The sequence below is a fragment of the Electrona antarctica genome (genome assembly GCF_951216825.1).
Source record: "Electrona antarctica genome assembly, contig: scaffold_25, whole genome shotgun sequence".
Lineage (NCBI taxonomy): Eukaryota > Metazoa > Chordata > Actinopteri > Myctophiformes > Myctophidae > Electrona > Electrona antarctica.
In genome coordinates this window covers 5,318,955-5,339,136 of record NW_027637034.1, presented here as the reverse complement: position 1 = coordinate 5,339,136, position 20,182 = coordinate 5,318,955, and the positions used below count along the sequence as shown (strand labels likewise).

General features: G+C 41.1%; 1 protein-coding gene across 1 annotated transcript in view; it reads right to left on the bottom strand.

Annotated features, from left to right (window-relative positions):
• Positions 1 to 3,771: 3,771 nt before the first annotated feature.
• LOC306919428 (cysteine/serine-rich nuclear protein 3-like) overlaps positions 3,772 to 20,182 on the bottom strand; it is a gene marked incomplete at both ends in the record, with an annotated part of 164,896 nt that continues 148,485 nt past the window's right edge. Inside the window, one exon of the mRNA XM_079532212.1 lies at positions 3,772 to 3,827. Within this exon, the coding sequence (XP_079388338.1) occupies positions 3,772 to 3,827 (56 nt within the window). The remainder of the gene's footprint in view (positions 3,828 to 20,182) is intronic.

The window sequence follows — 20,182 nt, the reverse complement described above, 5'->3', positions numbered from 1 at the left end:
GGGTCTGAGAGGCTAAATGTCATCAAATGGTGGTCCGTGGCTCAAATGGGTCTGAGAGGCTAAATGTCATCAAATGCTAACTAACACACACACACACACACACACACACACACACACACACACACACACACACACACACACACACACACACACACACACACACACACACACACACACACACACACACACACACACACACACACTTGTAGCTGCTACAACTACTAGCAACACAGACAGGTTGCAAAATGATTGCATTAGCTACAGCTAGCTAACACACTTGTAGCTACTACCACACACACACACACACACACACACACACACACACACGCACGCGCGCACGCACACACACACACACACACACACACACACACACACACACACACACACACACACCCCCACACACACCCCCACACCCTACCAGGAGCAAAGATTTAGCCAGATCAGTGTAGTGTCTCAGTAAACTATAGGATCATAGAATGCAGAGAGACAGTAAACTATAGGATCATAGAATGCAGAGAGACAGTAAACTATAGGATCATAGAATGCAGAGAGACAGTTTAGCGTCTCAGTAAACTATAGGATCATAGAATGCCGAGACAGTGTAGTGTCTCAGTAAACACACACACAGCCCCCCCCCCCACCCTACCAGGAGCAAAGATTTAGCCAGATCAGTGTAGTGTCTCAGTAAACTATAGGATCATAGAATGCAGAGAGACAGTAAACTATAGGATCATAGAATGCAGAGAGACAGTGTAGCGTCTCAGTAAACAAACACACACAGCCCCCCCCCCCCCCCCCCCCCCCCCGGTACCAGGAGCAAAGATTTAGCCAGATCAGTGTAGTGTCTCAGTAAACTATAGGATCATAGAATGCAGAGACAGTAAACTATAGGATCATAGAATGCAGAGAGACAGTAAACTATAGGATCATAGAATGCAGAGAGACAGTTTAGCGTCTCAGTAAACTATAGGATCATAGAATGCAGAGAGACAGTAAACTATAGGATCATAGAATGCCGAGACAGTGTAGTGTCTCAGTAAACACACACACAGCCCCCCCCCCCACCCTACCAGGAGCAAAGATTTAGCCAGATCAGTGTAGTGTCTCAGTAAACTATAGGATCATAGAATGCAGAGAGACAGTAAACTATAGGATCATAGAATGCAGAGAGACAGTGTAGCGTCTCAGTAAACAAACACACACAGCCCCCCCCCCCCCCCCCCCCGTACCAGGAGCAAAGATTTAGCCAGATCAGTGTAGTGTAAACTAGAGGATCATAGAATGCAGAGAAACAGTAAACTATATGATCATAGAATGCAGAGAGACAGTAAACTATAGGATCATAGAATGCAGAGAGACAGTTTAGCGTCTCAGTAAAGTATAGGATCATAGAATGCAGAGAGACAGTGTAGCGTCTCAGTAAACTATAGAATCATAGAATGCAGAGACAGTGTAGTGTCTCAGTAAACTATAGGATCATAGAATGCAGAGAGACAGTGTAGCGTCTCAGTAAACTATAGGATCATAGAATGCAGAGACAGTGTAGTGTCTCAGTAAACTATAGGATCATAGCATGCAGAGAGACAGTAAACTATAGGATCATAGAATGCAGAGACAGTGTAGCGTCTCAGTAAACACACAAGTGTTCACTAATTCAAATATAGTGAGTGAGTGAGTGAGCGAGACATTAAGTATGTGTTAAGGGTTAGGCTTTGTAATATGACACATGGAACCAAATGGACCCTTACGGCCCTTTACAGGGTCCAATGTCATCAAATGGTGGTCCGTGGCTCAAATGGGTCTGAGAGGCTAAATGTCATCAAATGGTGGTCCGTGGCTCAAATGGGTCTGAGAGGCTAAATGTCATCAAATGCTAACACACACACACACACACACACACACACACACACACACACACACACACACACACACACACACACACACACACACACACACACACACACACACACACACACACACACACACACACACAGCTAGCTAACACCCTAGCTTAGCTTGTAGGCTAACGTTTGTTTACATCCAAATAACTACATAAACACAGAAAAAAACACGATGCAAGTATTACTTACCTACTTGTATGAGTTTATCACACAAGTATAGTTGATGTAGTGGTTGTGAAAGAGTTGTAGAGTTGAGTTGTGACAAAATATCTGCTAGGCTTTTCTGTTGCTCCAAGTCCTCCAAGTAAACTTCAAAGACAAAGGAAAATGGGCGCGGTGCTTTAAGTTTCAAGGAGTTGTTGCCAGATACTGTGAAATAAATAAGCAACCAGTGTCCAGGTCAATAACAAGCGAAATAGCCTGACATAGCCTGATATGTATTAACAGTTTGCAGAATCACAGTACATTTCAAGCACAACTCAATACAAAGACTGTTAACTGTGAGTGGGCGACCCAATAAAGCATTACACTTGTTTACCATGTTCAAATCATCAAAACATTTAGAGACATACAAATAGACACTTCTATAGCCTATAGCCAAACAGAACCGGAATTCATCATAAATGAGGTAAAACAGGGGAAATAAATGCTAAATCATTTACAAACCACACATTCTATCCCCAGGTTAAAATGTAAACAGGCTAAATGATGATGGTTGATGCCTCATTCACTGTAGACAATGCAGAGATTAAAGGTGTTAATGGTTGCTGGCATTGGACATCATCACATTATGCATGAACTGAGACCATTTCACACCTCAGCAGAACTACAGAAACCTTTGTGAAATGTAAGGGATATTTTTGTTAAAATAGCTCTAGTAATCACTGCTATATTGCAGGGTTCTCTCTCCTTTTAGGATGGAATGTGTAACCCACATGTAGCCTACATTTATTTCTGTTTACCAGAGAGATTGGGCAGACTCCTGGTAAAGAACAAAGACTGCATGTTTAAAGGGATGTTTCACTTTCAAACATGTTTGGGGGGTTTTTAACATCTACTCAGTAATCTGTAATCTACTCAGTAATCTAATCTGTAACATGGCAGAAGACAGTTGCCTACATTGGGTCTAACTGGCTATATCCTACTGTTCTTTCCTAGTCATGTATCTGGAAACTATTAACTCAGTGAATGAGGAGTAGTACTAAAAATATGTTTGTTCAAATTGTATGTTATAAGTTTACTTGCAATTCATCTATACATGGAAACATTTGTTTCATCGCCATCCAATTAATCTAGTATCAGCATGCTTATATACATGTAATGCGTTTAAACAGTTTAGCCTTAAACAATTATTGTTTAAATCAGGTATCAGGTATCAGGCATCAGGTATTATAATATAAGGAGGAAGAACGTTTTCCAAAAAGTGTACAGTAGGCCTACTTGTTAAAATCATGCTTTTATGTGGACATGTGGAATCGTAAATATAGTCCATAAGCCATATCTGCAATATTCTGTCAATAATTACACTATACATTTTAGTACTGCTAAGGAGATTTTGTGTGGAGACACATTGACTGGTCAGAATAGCTTGGTCTCTGAGAGCAATCCCTTCAGAGGTTCCCATGCAGACTACCTGCAGGGGGTAGCCTTTGAGGCTTGGTGAGGTGTTGGAGACACTTAGTATTCTATTGTCCTCCAGGAACCTTCAAGATGTTTGTGAGAGACCACTTGGCTATCTCTCTGCAATATGTTGATCTGTATGTAAATCTTAACCACACCCAGAGTTCAACTGTTGTTTTGTGAAAAGTATATAGGCCTATCTTGTCATTTTGTCATGTAAAAGTTACTAGTCTTAGCTGGCTGCGGTCAGTCATGGAGCTCCTGAGCTCTTGCTCAGGGCCCACGGCGAAGCTATCTGTCTTTGGTCTGGAATAAAATGGTCAACATGGATCTTCAGTTCACTCTCTCTGCCTGCGTTTCTTCGATCTGATCTGAGGTTTTTGACTACTACAGTTTGCTTTGTGTCTAGAGAGTTCATGTTTCTCTAGTTTAGTGAGTTTACTGGGTCAGTTGTGTGCGAAAATACACGACAGACACACAAAACATTACAGTGCAGAAGAGAAATAAAGAGACAGAACAGTCTTTCATTGTGATTTTTTTAAGTTGCAATGTAAGTTCAATTTGACAGTCTTCATAAATAGTAGCCACACTGTGAAGGCCTTCACATCTTTTACGATTGATTTTAACTGCTAAACCTACATTCCCAGCATCAAGGAATCCAATAGTTATGAAGATGATATTTTTCAACATTAACCCTTTAGATGCATGACTGGGTCAAAAATGACCTGGCGTGGTTAATCAGATGACTATGTAAATTTGTTGGATTTGTTTTTAAAAGATGTGCATAACTATACATTTTAGGAAAGGGTATTGGCTAAGGAAATCAGAAAATCAATGTTTTTGCATTTGCCCAGTTGTGTATGTGGCGGCCATATTGGAATCTTAATCATCCAAACATTGTTTGTTTGTCATGTTTATTTCAAATATGCCAATAAAAAATAATAATAACAGTAACATTTCTTGCATTTCCTAATCACAAAGAAAAACAATTTAAATAAATAAATTCAAATATAGTGAGTGAGTGAGTGAGTGAGTGAGTGAGTGAGTGAGTGAGTGAGTGAGTGAGTGAGCGAGTGAGTGAGTGAGACTTTAAGTATGTGTTAAGGGTTAGGCTTTGTAACTCTGAGAATATGACACATGGAACCAAATGGACCCTTACAGCTCTGTAACTCTGAGAATATGACACATGGAATCAAATGGACCCTTACAGGTCTGTAACTCTGAGAATATGACACATGGAACCAAATGGACCCTTACAGCTCTGTAACTCTGAGAGTATGTAACCAAATGGACCTTTACAGTGCTGTAGCTCTGAGAGTATATGTAACCAAATGGACCGTTACAGGGTCCAATGTCATCAAATGGTGGTCCGTGGCTCAAATGGGTCTGAGAGGCTAAATGTCATCAAATGGTGGTCCGTGGCTCAAATGGGTCCGAGAGGCTAAATGTCATCAAATGGTGGTCCGTGGCTCAAATGGGTCTGAGAGGCTAAATGTCATCTGGTGGTCCGTGGCTCAAATGGGTCTGAGAGGCTAAATGTCATCAAATGGTGGTCCGTGGCTCAAATGGGTCTGAGAGGCTGAATGTCATCTGGTGGTCCGTGGCTCAAATGGGTCTGAGAGGCTAAATGTCATCAAATGTTGGTGGCAATGTATGTAATGGAATGCAATGTATGTAATGTATGTAATGTTGGTGGCAACGTAATGTGCAATAAACTTAGACAAAATACCCCATTGAAAGTCAACCAAATGGACCCTTACAGGGTCTGAGAGGCTAAATGTCATCAAATGGTGGTCCGTGGCTCAAATGCTGCACAGACTTGGCGAGCTGCAGGCACCCAGTCAAATTTCCTGAAATTTGTTTCTAGTGTAGGTTCAATTTGTTTCCACTTTAGTATAGAAGACAGTGGTCTGGTTTCTGTACAGGACTGGAACAGCAAATAAGTATATTGTCAAATCAAAGTCTCATATCCTATTGTGCGCTATTGGTTTCATTTCATTTCTTATCTATATTTACAGTGAAATCCCATTGTGTAATGTGTAGGCCTGTGTGCAGAAACATGTGTCCATAGTATTAATAAATGATCAGGATAAGTCAAGATAAATCAGGATATATCATTATACTTATTCAATTATATCCTATATTAATTATTTGTTTGTTCAGTAACAGAGGTTACTGTCTCCATATCCAGTCATATAAGTCATAGTGAAACTGGAAGGGATTGAATGAAAATACACTGAACAAAAACATAAGCTGATACATTTTTGCAGGGTTCTCTCTCAATATGGTGGTGATGAATGCACTTTTATTCAATGTTTTTCAAATGCTAAATAATGAACAAACCCCACATTCTTTCCCCATGTTAAAATGTACACATGCTAAATGATGATGGCTGATGCTTCATTCACTATATGCATTCAAATGCAGAGATTAACGTGTTAATGGTCACTCGTTGTCTGGCATTGGACAGATCACCTGCTAATGATCACATTTTGGATGAACTGAGACCATTTCACACCTCTTTGACTCTGATGAGTTTCAGCAGAACTACAGTAATAGGTCTATCATCACATGGAACTGTTATCACTCTTTCAGCTTTCTAGTGTGCAATGTTTCAGGTGTGTTAAAATGGCTATATGTTCTTGTAACAATCATTGCTATTATTGTTTGTGGTGACAATGTTAAAGTGCAATGTTTACTTACAGTGAGTGCACAACATGCTGCTGTTTGTTTTAAAAGGCTTTATACCCTGCTGTATATCAGTGGTTCCCAAACGTCACGCCAAGGACGGGAAATACCTCAAAAAACCTGGACTGAAATGGTAGGAAGGGGTGGGGGGCATGGTGAGAGGAAGCCCTTCGTCCTCGGCGGAAAACCCGAAGGGACAGCTTTTTTCCGGGGCATCCCCTGCTGGGGGTCCCTGGTCCACATCCAACTGGAGATCTTCTGGAGCCGCGCTCTGGCTTCTGGAGACACGCAGGGAATGCAGCTGTCTCTTCTCCTCTTTGTCAATGTGCTTCACACCTGCTGCTCGCAGGAGTGCCTGTCTGTGCTTGTAGGAGTACCGCTGCAGGAAGCTGTTCCCATCCTCCAGCTCGGCGTCGGTGATGTGGACGTCAGTGTCTCCGTCTGGGACCTGGTCTGCAGTCAGTCGCTCAGATTCTCTCTGGTCAATGGTACCATTGGCCATCAACTGGTGTCTCAAAGCCTCAAGCTTCTCCTCTCTCCGTCTCTCTCGTAGTCTCTCTCTGCGCCAACTCCGTTGTTCCAGGGCGTGCTCTGCCATTGTGTACCTGCGGAGAGTGCTGTGCCTGTGCAACATGCCCAGACTGGCACCCCCGCGAAAGGGTACGCTAGTGAAACCCTGGCATTGTGGGAAGTAGAACACCGTCACCAGATCAAAGCGCACGTTGCTCTGCCTCCCTTCCAGCTTTGGCCTCTTCAGAATAGACTGGATGGGTTGACTGGCAGCAGGTGAAGCAGAACCATTAGTTGTAAAGTCCTGGCTTTCTGAGGAGCTGCTCTCCCCATCAGAATCCCATTCCGTGGAGGCAGGAGAAGGCAGGGACGATGATGGAGGTGAGGAGTAGAATGGATCTTCATCGTCGACCTCCTCAAACTTTCTTTTCAGAATACCTCTCATGACTCGACGGTGGCGCTTCACTCACGACGGAATCAAATATAAAGGAGAGCTGGAAAAGTAGACGTTTCGGACTGGTTGGTCCTTCCTCAGGCAAGATTCTGTTAGAGGAATGATTAGTTGTGCTGGGGCCCTGGTTTTATGTGTTCCTAATGGTGGGCGTGACTCATAGTCATTCGGCCAATTAGCTTTGTTGATGGGTGTGGTTTACTTGGCCATTGTTTCATTCCGTCCAATCAGAATCAATGGGTGTGTGTTCTCTTGTTCTGGTTTCTTTCATTTGTAGTGTGGTTTTTGTAGAGGCAACATGTCTTTACTGGAGAATCAGTAATAATTATAATAGACTTCCCCCAAGTTACAGGTACAAGCTCGACTGGGGGGACCTGGGGACTTCAGTGCAATGTACCTACATATGTTGCGACCGAAGGTCGCAACATATGTAAGTGTATGTAAGTACATTGCAAGGAATGAGTGCATTCGCCATGTACTTGAAGGAAGCCTAATCCAATCACTCTTAGATTATCTCCAGTTTAAGTTTAAGAGTTTAAGTTTACCTTATTGTTGTAGGACTTTTGGTTTATTTAGCCTTATTGGGGTTAATTCACCCCATGGCTCCATTTCAACAAAGACAAATTTACATGTGTTTCTCTTTTGTTTCCTGAGCCCGGTGTCTAATGGCCCATTTGGTGTCAGTGACACCTCTATGCTTCTTGTCCCAGGCTGGTTTGGAATGTGCTAATGTGTCCCCTATTCAAAGTCTGATTTCCATTGAGTGTTGGCTTTGTCTATGTGGCTGGGGAGTTTTGGTACAAAATCAAAACAACTTGTCTAATATTTTGGCATGTTTAATGCAGCTCTAAGGTATATAATGACATAGTAAAATGTTGAAAATGAGTGGAATGCCCCTTTAAGAACTGGTTTTCCAGTTAATCTGGAGAAAAACCATTCAATGGTCGAAAACAGAGTCCACTTGAACATAACAGTCCACTTTGGTTGAACAATATTTAGTCTACTAGTCTAGTGATCCATTGAGGAGTTTCTTAAAGTCAAAGCAGGAGCCAGCATAAATATAAAATAACGTTATTGGTATAGCAAATTCCAACAAGGCATTTCAATGTGCTTTGCACACATCAGGAAACATATATAAAATCATAACTAAAACAAAAATACATAAAACATTACAGTGCAGAAGAGAAAGAAAAACTCAATCAAATGCAGTGGGAAACAGAACAGTATTTCATTGTGATGTAAAATAAATAAGAGTGCCAGCATACCTGCTGTTTTCTGGGAGTTCTTCCACATGTGGTGCATAACAACTGCTGGTTTATAATAAACCTTAAAAAGCAGTATAGTAGTTCATCCAAAAATGACTTACTCAGTATCTGGATAAATATGTACAATCTAACTATTGAATAAGTGGATATGAATTCATTGTTACTGCAGCAGAGCCATTCATCTTGAGGATTTCTCCACATTATTTCAGTAACATCAGAACCAAGGAGAACCAGCTCTGGTGAAGAAACAACTGCTCATACTGTGATTTACATCCCATTTATCTTAATTTATCTTGGAACACTTACAAACCACAGATAAAAAACAAATCTTGACTTTAAACATTTATTAAAAACAAGAAAACGGAAGTAAAACAGTTAGGCCTATTTGTTTCAAACAATATTTATAAATAGTAGACAAGCCTTCACATCTTGTCTTTTACAAGTAGCCTATATACAGCACCCCTTGTATTTTATGTGTTAGGTTGTAATGTAGGTTCAATTTGTTTCCACTTTAGTATAGAAGACAGTGGTCTGGTTTCTGTACAGGACTGGAACAGCAAATAAGTATATTGTCAAATCAAAGTCTCATATCCTATTGTGCGCTATTGGTTTCATTTCATTTCTTATCTATATTTACAGTGAAATCCCATTGTGTAATGTGTAGGCCTGTGTGCAGAAACATGTGTCCATAGTATTAATAAATGATCAGGATAAGTCAAGATAAATCAGGATATATCATTATACTTATTCAATTATATCCTATATTAATTATTTGTTTGTTCAGTAACAGAGGTTACTGTCTCCATATCCAGTCATATAAGTCATAGTGAAACTGGAAGGGATTGAATGAAAATACACTGAACAAAAACATAAGCTGATACATTTTTGCAGGGTTCTCTCTCAATATGGTGGTGATGAATGCACTTTTATTCAATGTTTTTCAAATGCTAAATAATGAACAAACCCCACATTCTTTCCCCATGTTAAAATGTACACATGCTAAATGATGATGGCTGATGCTTCATTCACTATATGCATTCAAATGCAGAGATTAACGTGTTAATGGTCACTCGTTGTCTGGCATTGGACAGATCACCTGCTAATGATCACATTTTGGATGAACTGAGACCATTTCACACCTCTTTGACTCTGATGAGTTTCAGCAGAACTACAGTAATAGGTCTATCATCACATGGAACTGTTATCACTCTTTCAGCTTTCTAGTGTGCAATGTTTCAGGTGTGTTAAAATGGCTATATGTTCTTGTAACAATCATTGCTATTATTGTTTGTGGTGACAATGTTAAAGTGCAATGTTTACTTACAGTGAGTGCACAACATGCTGCTGTTTGTTTTAAAAGGCTTTATACCCTGCTGTATATCAGTGGTTCCCAAACGTCACGCCAAGGACGGGAAATACCTCAAAAAACCTGGACTGAAATGGTAGGAAGGGGTGGGGGGCATGGTGAGAGGAAGCCCTTCGTCCTCGGCGGAAAACCCGAAGGGACAGCTTTTTTCCGGGGCATCCCCTGCTGGGGGTCCCTGGTCCACATCCAACTGGAGATCTTCTGGAGCCGCGCTCTGGCTTCTGGAGACACGCAGGGAATGCAGCTGTCTCTTCTCCTCTTTGTCAATGTGCTTCACACCTGCTGCTCGCAGGAGTGCCTGTCTGTGCTTGTAGGAGTACCGCTGCAGGAAGCTGTTCCCATCCTCCAGCTCGGCGTCGGTGATGTGGACGTCAGTGTCTCCGTCTGGGACCTGGTCTGCAGTCAGTCGCTCAGATTCTCTCTGGTCAATGGTACCATTGGCCATCAACTGGTGTCTCAAAGCCTCAAGCTTCTCCTCTCTCCGTCTCTCTCGTAGTCTCTCTCTGCGCCAACTCCGTTGTTCCAGGGCGTGCTCTGCCATTGTGTACCTGCGGAGAGTGCTGTGCCTGTGCAACATGCCCAGACTGGCACCCCCGCGAAAGGGTACGCTAGTGAAACCCTGGCATTGTGGGAAGTAGAACACCGTCACCAGATCAAAGCGCACGTTGCTCTGCCTCCCTTCCAGCTTTGGCCTCTTCAGAATAGACTGGATGGGTTGACTGGCAGCAGGTGAAGCAGAACCATTAGTTGTAAAGTCCTGGCTTTCTGAGGAGCTGCTCTCCCCATCAGAATCCCATTCCGTGGAGGCAGGAGAAGGCAGGGACGATGATGGAGGTGAGGAGTAGAATGGATCTTCATCGTCGACCTCCTCAAACTTTCTTTTCAGAATACCTCTCATGACTCGACGGTGGCGCTTCACTCACGACGGAATCAAATATAAAGGAGAGCTGGAAAAGTAGACGTTTCGGACTGGTTGGTCCTTCCTCAGGCAAGATTCTGTTAGAGGAATGATTAGTTGTGCTGGGGCCCTGGTTTTATGTGTTCCTAATGGTGGGCGTGACTCATAGTCATTCGGCCAATTAGCTTTGTTGATGGGTGTGGTTTACTTGGCCATTGTTTCATTCCGTCCAATCAGAATCAATGGGTGTGTGTTCTCTTGTTCTGGTTTCTTTCATTTGTAGTGTGGTTTTTGTAGAGGCAACATGTCTTTACTGGAGAATCAGTAATAATTATAATAGACTTCCCCCAAGTTACAGATACAAGCTCGACTGGGGGGACCTGGGGACTTCAGTGCAATGTACCTACATATGTTGCGACCGAAGGTCGCAACATATGTAAGTGTATGTAAGTACATTGCAAGGAATGAGTGCATTCGCCATGTACTTGAAGGAAGCCTAATCCAATCACTCTTAGATTATCTCCAGTTTAAGTTTAAGAGTTTAAGTTTACCTTATTGTTGTAGGACTTTTGGTTTATTTAGCCTTATTGGGGTTAATTCACCCCATGGCTCCATTTCAACAAAGACAAATTTACATGTGTTTCTCTTTTGTTTCCTGAGCCCGGTGTCTAATGGCCCATTTGGTGTCAGTGACACCTCTATGCTTCTTGTCCCAGGCTGGTTTGGAATGTGCTAATGTGTCCCCTATTCAAAGTCTGATTTCCATTGAGTGTTGGCTTTGTCTATGTGGCTGGGGAGTTTTGGTACAAAATCAAAACAACTTGTCTAATATTTTGGCATGTTTAATGCAGCTCTAAGGTATATAATGACATAGTAAAATGTTGAAAATGAGTGGAATGCCCCTTTAAGAACTGGTTTTCCAGTTAATCTGGAGAAAAACCATTCAATGGTCGAAAACAGAGTCCACTTGAACATAACAGTCCACTTTGGTTGAACAATATTTAGTCTACTAGTCTAGTGATCCATTGAGGAGTTTCTTAAAGTCAAAGCAGGAGCCAGCATAAATATAAAATAACGTTATTGGTATAGCAAATTCCAACAAGGCATTTCAATGTGCTTTGCACACATCAGGAAACATATATAAAATCATAACTAAAACAAAAATACATAAAACATTACAGTGCAGAAGAGAAAGAAAAACTCAATCAAATGCAGTGGGAAACAGAACAGTATTTCATTGTGATGTAAAATAAATAAGAGTGCCAGCATACCTGCTGTTTTCTGGGAGTTCTTCCACATGTGGTGCATAACAACTGCTGGTTTATAATAAACCTTAAAAAGCAGTATAGTAGTTCATCCAAAAATGACTTACTCAGTATCTGGATAAATATGTACAATCTAACTATTGAATAAGTGGATATGAATTAATTGTTACTGCAGCAGAGCCATTCATCTTGAGGATTTCTCCACATTATTTCAGTAACATCAGAACCAAGGAGAACCAGCTCTGGTGAAGAAACAACTGCTCATACTGTGATTTACATCCCATTTATCTTAATTTATCTTGGAACACTTACAAACCACAGATAAAAAACAAATCTTGACTTTAAACATTTATTAAAAACAAGAAAACGGAAGTAAAACAGTTAGGCCTATTTGTTTCAAACAATATTTATAAATAGTAGACAAGCCTTCACATCTTGTCTTTTACAAGTAGCCTATATACAGCACCCCTTGTATTTTATGTGTTAGGTTGTAATGTAGGTTCAATTTGTTTCCACTTTAGTATAGAAGACAGTGGTCTGGTTTCTGTACAGGACTGGAACAGCAAATAAGTATATTGTCAAATCAAAGTCTCATATCCTATTGTGCGCTATTGGTTTCATTTCATTTCTTATCTATATTTACAGTGAAATCCCATTGTGTAATGTGTAGGCCTGTGTGCAGAAACATGTGTCCATAGTATTAATAAATGATCAGGATAAGTCAAGATAAATCAGGATATATCATTATACTTATTCAATTATATCCTATATTAATTATTTGTTTGTTCAGTAACAGAGGTTACTGTCTCCATATCCAGTCATATAAGTCATAGTGAAACTGGAAGGGATTGAATGAAAATACACTGAACAAAAACATAAGCTGATACATTTTTGCAGGGTTCTCTCTCAATATGGTGGTGATGAATGCACTTTTATTCAATGTTTTTCAAATGCTAAATAATGAACAAACCCCACATTCTTTCCCCATGTTAAAATGTACACATGCTAAATGATGATGGCTGATGCTTCATTCACTATATGCATTCAAATGCAGAGATTAACGTGTTAATGGTCACTCGTTGTCTGGCATTGGACAGATCACCTGCTAATGATCACATTTTGGATGAACTGAGACCATTTCACACCTCTTTGACTCTGATGAGTTTCAGCAGAACTACAGTAATAGGTCTATCATCACATGGAACTGTTATCACTCTTTCAGCTTTCTAGTGTGCAATGTTTCAGGTGTGTTAAAATGGCTATATGTTCTTGTAACAATCATTGCTATTATTGTTTGTGGTGACAATGTTAAAGTGCAATGTTTACTTACAGTGAGTGCACAACATGCTGCTGTTTGTTTTAAAAGGCTTTATACCCTGCTGTATATCAGTGGTTCCCAAACGTCACGCCAAGGACGGGAAATACCTCAAAAAACCTGGACTGAAATGGTAGGAAGGGGTGGGGGGCATGGTGATAGGAAGCCCTTCGTCCTCGGCGGAAAACCCGAAGGGACAGCTTTTTTCCGGGGCATCCCCTGTTGGGGGTCCCTGGTCCACATCCAACTGGAGATCTTCTGGAGCCGCGCTCTGGCTTCTGGAGACACGCAGGGAATGCAGCTGTCTCTTCTCCTCTTTGTCAATGTGCTTCACACCTGCTGCTCGCAGGAGTGCCTGTCTGTGCTTGTAGGAGTACCGCTGCAGGAAGCTGTTCCCATCCTCCAGCTCGGCGTCGGTGATGTGGACGTCAGTGTCTCTGTCTGGGACCTGGTCTGCAGTCAGTCGCTCAGATTCTCTCTGGTCAATGGTACCATTGGCCATCAACTGGTGTCTCAAAGCCTCAAGCTTCTCCTCTCTCCGTCTCTCTCGTAGTCTCTCTCTGCGCCAACTCCGTTGTTCCAGGGCGTGCTCTGCCATTGTGTACCTGCGGAGAGTGCTGTGCCTGTGCAACATGCCCAGACTGGCACCCCCGCGAAAGGGTACGCTAGTGAAACCCTGGCATTGTGGGAAGTAGAACACCGTCACCAGATCAAAGCGCACGTTGCTCTGCCTCCCTTCCAGCTTTGGCCTCTTCAGAATAGACTGGATGGGTTGACTGGCAGCAGGTGAAGCAGAACCATTAGTTGTAAAGTCCTGGCTTTCTGAGGAGCTGCTCTCCCCATCAGAATCCCATTCCGTGGAGGCAGGAGAAGGCAGGGACGATGATGGAGGTGAGGAGTAGAATGGATCTTCATCGTGGACCTCCTCAAACTTTCTTTTCAGAATACCTCTCATGACTCGACGGTGGCGCTTCACTCACGACGGAATCAAATATAAAGGAGAGCTGGAAAAGTAGACGTTTCGGACTGGTTGGTCCTTCCTCAGGCAAGATTCTGTTAGAGGAATGATTAGTTGTGCTGGGGCCCTGGTTTTATGTGTTCCTAATGGTGGGCGTGACTCATAGTCATTCGGCCAATTAGCTTTGTTGATGGGTGTGGTTTACTTGGCCATTGTTTCATTCCGTCCAATCAGAATCAATGGGTGTGTGTTCTCTTGTTCTGGTTTCTTTCATTTGTAGTGTGGTTTTTGTAGAGGCAACATGTCTTTACTGGAGAATCAGTAATAATTATAATAGACTTCCCCCAAGTTACAGGTACAAGCTCGACTGGGGGGACCTGGCGACTTCAGTGCAATGTACCTACATATGTTGCGACCGGAGGTCGCAACATGTAAGTGTATGTAAGTACATTGCAAGGAATGAGTGCATTCGCCATGTACTTGAAGGAAGCCTAATCCAATCACTCTTAGATTATCTCCAGTTTAAGTTTAAGAGTTTAAGTTTACCTTATTGTTGTAGGACTTTTGGTTTATTTAGCCTTATTGGGGTTAATTCACCCCATGGCTCCATTTCAACAAAGACAAATTTACATGTGTTTCTCTTTTGTTTCCTGAGCCCGGTGTCTAATGGCCCATTTGGTGTCAGTGACACCTCTATGCTTCTTGTCCCAGGCTGGTTTGGAATGTGCTAATGTGTCCCCTATTCAAAGTCTGATTTCCATTGAGTGTTGGCTTTGTCTATGTGGCTGGGGAGTTTTGGTACAAAATCAAAACAACTTGTCTAATATTTTGGCATGTTTAATGCAGCTCTAAGGTATATAATGACATAGTAAAATGTTGAAAATGAGTGGAATGCCCCTTTAAGAACTGGTTTTCCAGTTAATCTGGAGAAAAACCATTCAATGGTCGAAAACAGAGTCCACTTGAACATAACAGTCCACTTTGGTTGAACAATATTTAGTCTACTAGTCTAGTGATCCATTGAGGAGTTTCTTAAAGTCAAAGCAGGAGCCAGCATAAATATAAAATAACGTTATTGGTATAGCAAATTCCAACAAGGCATTTCAATGTGCTTTGCACACATCAGGAAACATATATAAAATCATAACTAAAACAAAAATACATAAAACATTACAGTGCAGAAGAGAAAGAAAAACTCAATCAAATGCAGTGGGAAACAGAACAGTATTTCATTGTGATGTAAAATAAATAAGAGTGCCAGCATACCTGCTGTTTTCTGGGAGTTCTTCCACATGTGGTGCATAACAACTGCTGGTTTATAATAAACCTTAAAAAGCAGTATAGTAGTTCATCCAAAAATGACTTACTCAGTATCTGGATAAATATGTACAATCTAACTATTGAATAAGTGGATATGAATTCATTGTTACTGCAGCAGAGCCATTCATCTTGAGGATTTCTCCACATTATTTCAGTAACATCAGAACCAAGGAGAACCAGCTCTGGTGAAGAAACAACTGCTCATACTGTGATTTACATCCCATTTATCTTAATTTATCTTGGAACACTTACAAACCACAGATAAAAAACAAATCTTGACTTTAAACATTTATTAAAAACAAGAAAACGGAAGTAAAACAGTTAGGCCTATTTGTTTCAAACAATATTTATAAATAGTAGACAAGCCTTCACATCTTGTCTTTTACAAGTAGCCTATATACAGCACCCCTTGTATTTTATGTGTTAGGTTGTAATGTAGGTTCAATTTGTTTCCACTTTAGTATAGAAGACAGTGGTCTGGTTTCTGTACAGGACTGGAACAGCAAATAAGTATATTGTCAAATCAAAGTCTCATATCCTATTGTGCGCTATTGGTTTCATTTCATTTCTTATCTATATTTACAGTGAAATCCCATTGTGTAATGTGTAGGCCTGTGTGCAGAAACATGTGTCCATAGTATTAATAAATGATCAGGATAAGTCAAGATAAATCAGGATATATCATTATACTTATTCAATTATATCCTATATTAATTATTTGTTTGTTCAGTAACAGAGGTTACTGTCTCCATATCCAGTCATATAAGTCATAGTGAAACTGGAAGGGATTGAATGAAAATACACTGAACAAAAACATAAGCTGATACATTTTTGCAGGGTTCTCTCTCAATATGGTGGTGATGAATGCACTTTTATTCAATGTTTTTCAAATGCTAAATAATGAACAAACCCCACATTCTTTCCCCATGAACAAACCCCACATTCTTTCCCCATGTTAAAATGTACACATGCTAAATGATGATGGCTGATGCTTCATTCACTATATGCATTCAAATGCAGAGATTAACGTGTTAATGGTCACTCGTTGTCTGGCATTGGACAGATCACCTGCTAATGATCACATTTTGGATGAACTGAGACCATTTCACACCTCTTTGACTCTGATGAGTTTCAGCAGAACTACAGTAATAGGTCTATCATCACATGGAACTGTTATCACTCTTTCAGCTTTCTAGTGTGCAATGTTTCAGGTGTGTTAAAATGGCTATATGTTCTTGTAACAATCATTGCTATTATTGTTTGTGGTGACAATGTTAAAGTGCAATGTTTACTTACAGTGAGTGCACAACATGCTGCTGTTTGTTTTAAAAGGCTTTATACCCTGCTGTATATCAGTGGTTCCCAAACGTCACGCCAAGGACGGGAAATACCTCAAAAAACCTGGACTGAAATGGTAGGAAGGGGTGGGGGGCATGGTGAGAGGAAGCCCTTCGTCCTCGGCGGAAAACCCGAAGGGACAGCTTTTTTCCGGGGCATCCCCTGCTGGGGGTCCCTGGTCCACATCCAACTGGAGATCTTCTGGAGCCGCGCTCTGGCTTCTGGAGACACGCAGGGAATGCAGCTGTCTCTTCTCCTCTTTGTCAATGTGCTTCACACCTGCTGCTCGCAGGAGTGCCTGTCTGTGCTTGTAGGAGTACCGCTGCAGGAAGCTGTTCCCATCCTCCAGCTCGGCGTCGGTGATGTGGACGTCAGTGTCTCTGTCTGGGACCTGGTCTGCAGTCAGTCGCTCAGATTCTCTCTGGTCAATGGTACCATTGGCCATCAACTGGTGTCTCAAAGCCTCAAGCTTCTCCTCTCTCCGTCTCTCTCGTAGTCTCTCTCTGCGCCAACTCCGTTGTTCCAGGGCGTGCTCTGCCATTGTGTACCTGCGGAGAGTGCTGTGCCTGTGCAACATGCCCAGACTGGCACCCCCGCGAAAGGGTACGCTAGTGAAACCCTGGCATTGTGGGAAGTAGAACACCGTCACCAGATCAAAGCGCACGTTGCTCTGCCTCCCTTCCAGCTTTGGCCTCTTCAGAATAGACTGGATGGGTTGACTGGCAGCAGGTGAAGCAGAACCATTAGTTGTAAAGTCCTGGCTTTCTGAGGAGCTGCTCTCCCCATCAGAATCCCATTCCGTGGAGGCAGGAGAAGGCAGGGACGATGATGGAGGTGAGGAGTAGAATGGATCTTCATCGTGGACCTCCTCAAACTTTCTTTTCAGAATACCTCTCATGACTCGACGGTGGCGCTTCACTCACGACGGAATCAAATATAAAGGAGAGCTGGAAAAGTAGACGTTTCGGACTGGTTGGTCCTTCCTCAGGCAAGATTCTGTTAGAGGAATGATTAGTTGTGCTGGGGCCCTGGTTTTATGTGTTCCTAATGGTGGGCGTGACTCATAGTCATTCGGCCAATTAGCTTTGTTGATGGGTGTGGTTTACTTGGCCATTGTTTCATTCCGTCCAATCAGAATCAATGGGTGTGTGTTCTCTTGTTCTGGTTTCTTTCATTTGTAGTGTGGTTTTTGTAGAGGCAACATGTCTTTACTGGAGAATCAGTAATAATTATAATAGACTTCCCCCAAGTTACAGGTACAAGCTCGACTGGGGGGACCTGGGGACTTCAGTGCAATGTACCTACATATGTTGCGACCGAAGGTCGCAACATATGTAAGTGTATGTAAGTACATTGCAAGGAATGAGTGCATTCGCCATGTACTTGAAGGAAGCCTAATCCAATCACTCTTAGATTATCTCCAGTTTAAGTTTAAGAGTTTAAGTTTACCTTATTGTTGTAGGACTTTTGGTTTATTTAGCCTTATTGGGGTTAATTCACCCCATGGCTCCATTTCAACAAAGACAAATTTACATGTGTTTCTCTTTTGTTTCCTGAGCCCGGTGTCTAATGGCCCATTTGGTGTCAGTGACACCTCTATGCTTCTTGTCCCAGGCTGGTTTGGAATGTGCTAATGTGTCCCCTATTCAAAGTCTGATTTCCATTGAGTGTTGGCTTTGTCTATGTGGCTGGGGAGTTTTGGTACAAAATCAAAACAACTTGTCTAATATTTTGGCATGTTTAATGCAGCTCTAAGGTATATAATGACATAGTAAAATGTTGAAAATGAGTGGAATGCCCCTTTAAGAACTGGTTTTCCAGTTAATCTGGAGAAAAACCATTCAATGGTCGAAAACAGAGTCCACTTGAACATAACAGTCCACTTTGGTTGAACAATATTTAGTCTACTAGTCTAGTGATCCATTGAGGAGTTTCTTAAAGTCAAAGCAGGAGCCAGCATAAATATAAAATAACGTTATTGGTATAGCAAATTCCAACAAGGCATTTCAATGTGCTTTGCACACATCAGGAAACATATATAAAATCATAACTAAAACAAAAATACATAAAACATTACAGTGCAGAAGAGAAAGAAAAACTCAATCAAATGCAGTGGGAAACAGAACAGTATTTCATTGTGATGTAAAATAAATAAGAGTGCCAGCATACCTGCTGTTTTCTGGGAGTTCTTCCACATGTGGTGCATAACAACTGCTGGTTTATAATAAACCTTAAAAAGCAGTATAGTAGTTCATCCAAAAATGACTTACTCAGTATCTGGATAAATATGTACAATCTAACTATTGAATAAGTGGATATGAATTAATTGTTACTGCAGCAGAGCCATTCATCTTGAGGATTTCTCCACATTATTTCAGTAACATCAGAACCAAGGAGAACCAGCTCTGGTGAAGAAACAACTGCTCATACTGTGATTTACATCCCATTTATCTTAATTTATCTTGGAACACTTACAAACCACAGATAAAAAACAAATCTTGACTTTAAACATTTATTAAAAAACAAGAAAACGGAAGTAAAACAGTTAGGCCTATTTGTTTCAAACAATATTTATAAATAGTAGACAAGCCTTCACATCTTGTCTTTTACAAGTAGCCTATATACAGCACCCCTTGTATTTTATGTGTTAGGTTGTAATGTAGGTTCAATTTGTTTCCACTTTAGTATAGAAGACAGTGGTCTGGTTTCTGTACAGGACTGGAACAGCAAATAAGTATATTGTCAAATCAAAGTCTCATATCCTATTGTGCGCTATTGGTTTCATTTCATTTCTTATCTATATTTACAGTGAAATCCCATTGTGTAATGTGTAGGCCTGTGTGCAGAAACATGTGTCCATAGTATTAATAAATGATCAGGATAAGTCAAGATAAATCAGGATATATCATTATACTTATTCAATTATATCCTATATTAATTATTTGTTTGTTCAGTAACAGAGGTTACTGTCTCCATATCCAGTCATATAAGTCATAGTGAAACTGGAAGGGATTGAATGAAAATACACTGAACAAAAACATAAGCTGATACATTTTTGCAGGGTTCTCTCTCAATATGGTGGTGATGAATGCACTTTTATTCAATGTTTTTCAAATGCTAAATAATGAACAAACCCCACATTCTTTCCCCATGTTAAAATGTACACATGCTAAATGATGATGGCTGATGCTTCATTCACTATATGCATTCAAATGCAGAGATTAACGTGTTAATGGTCACTCGTTGTCTGGCATTGGACAGATCACCTGCTAATGATCACATTTTGG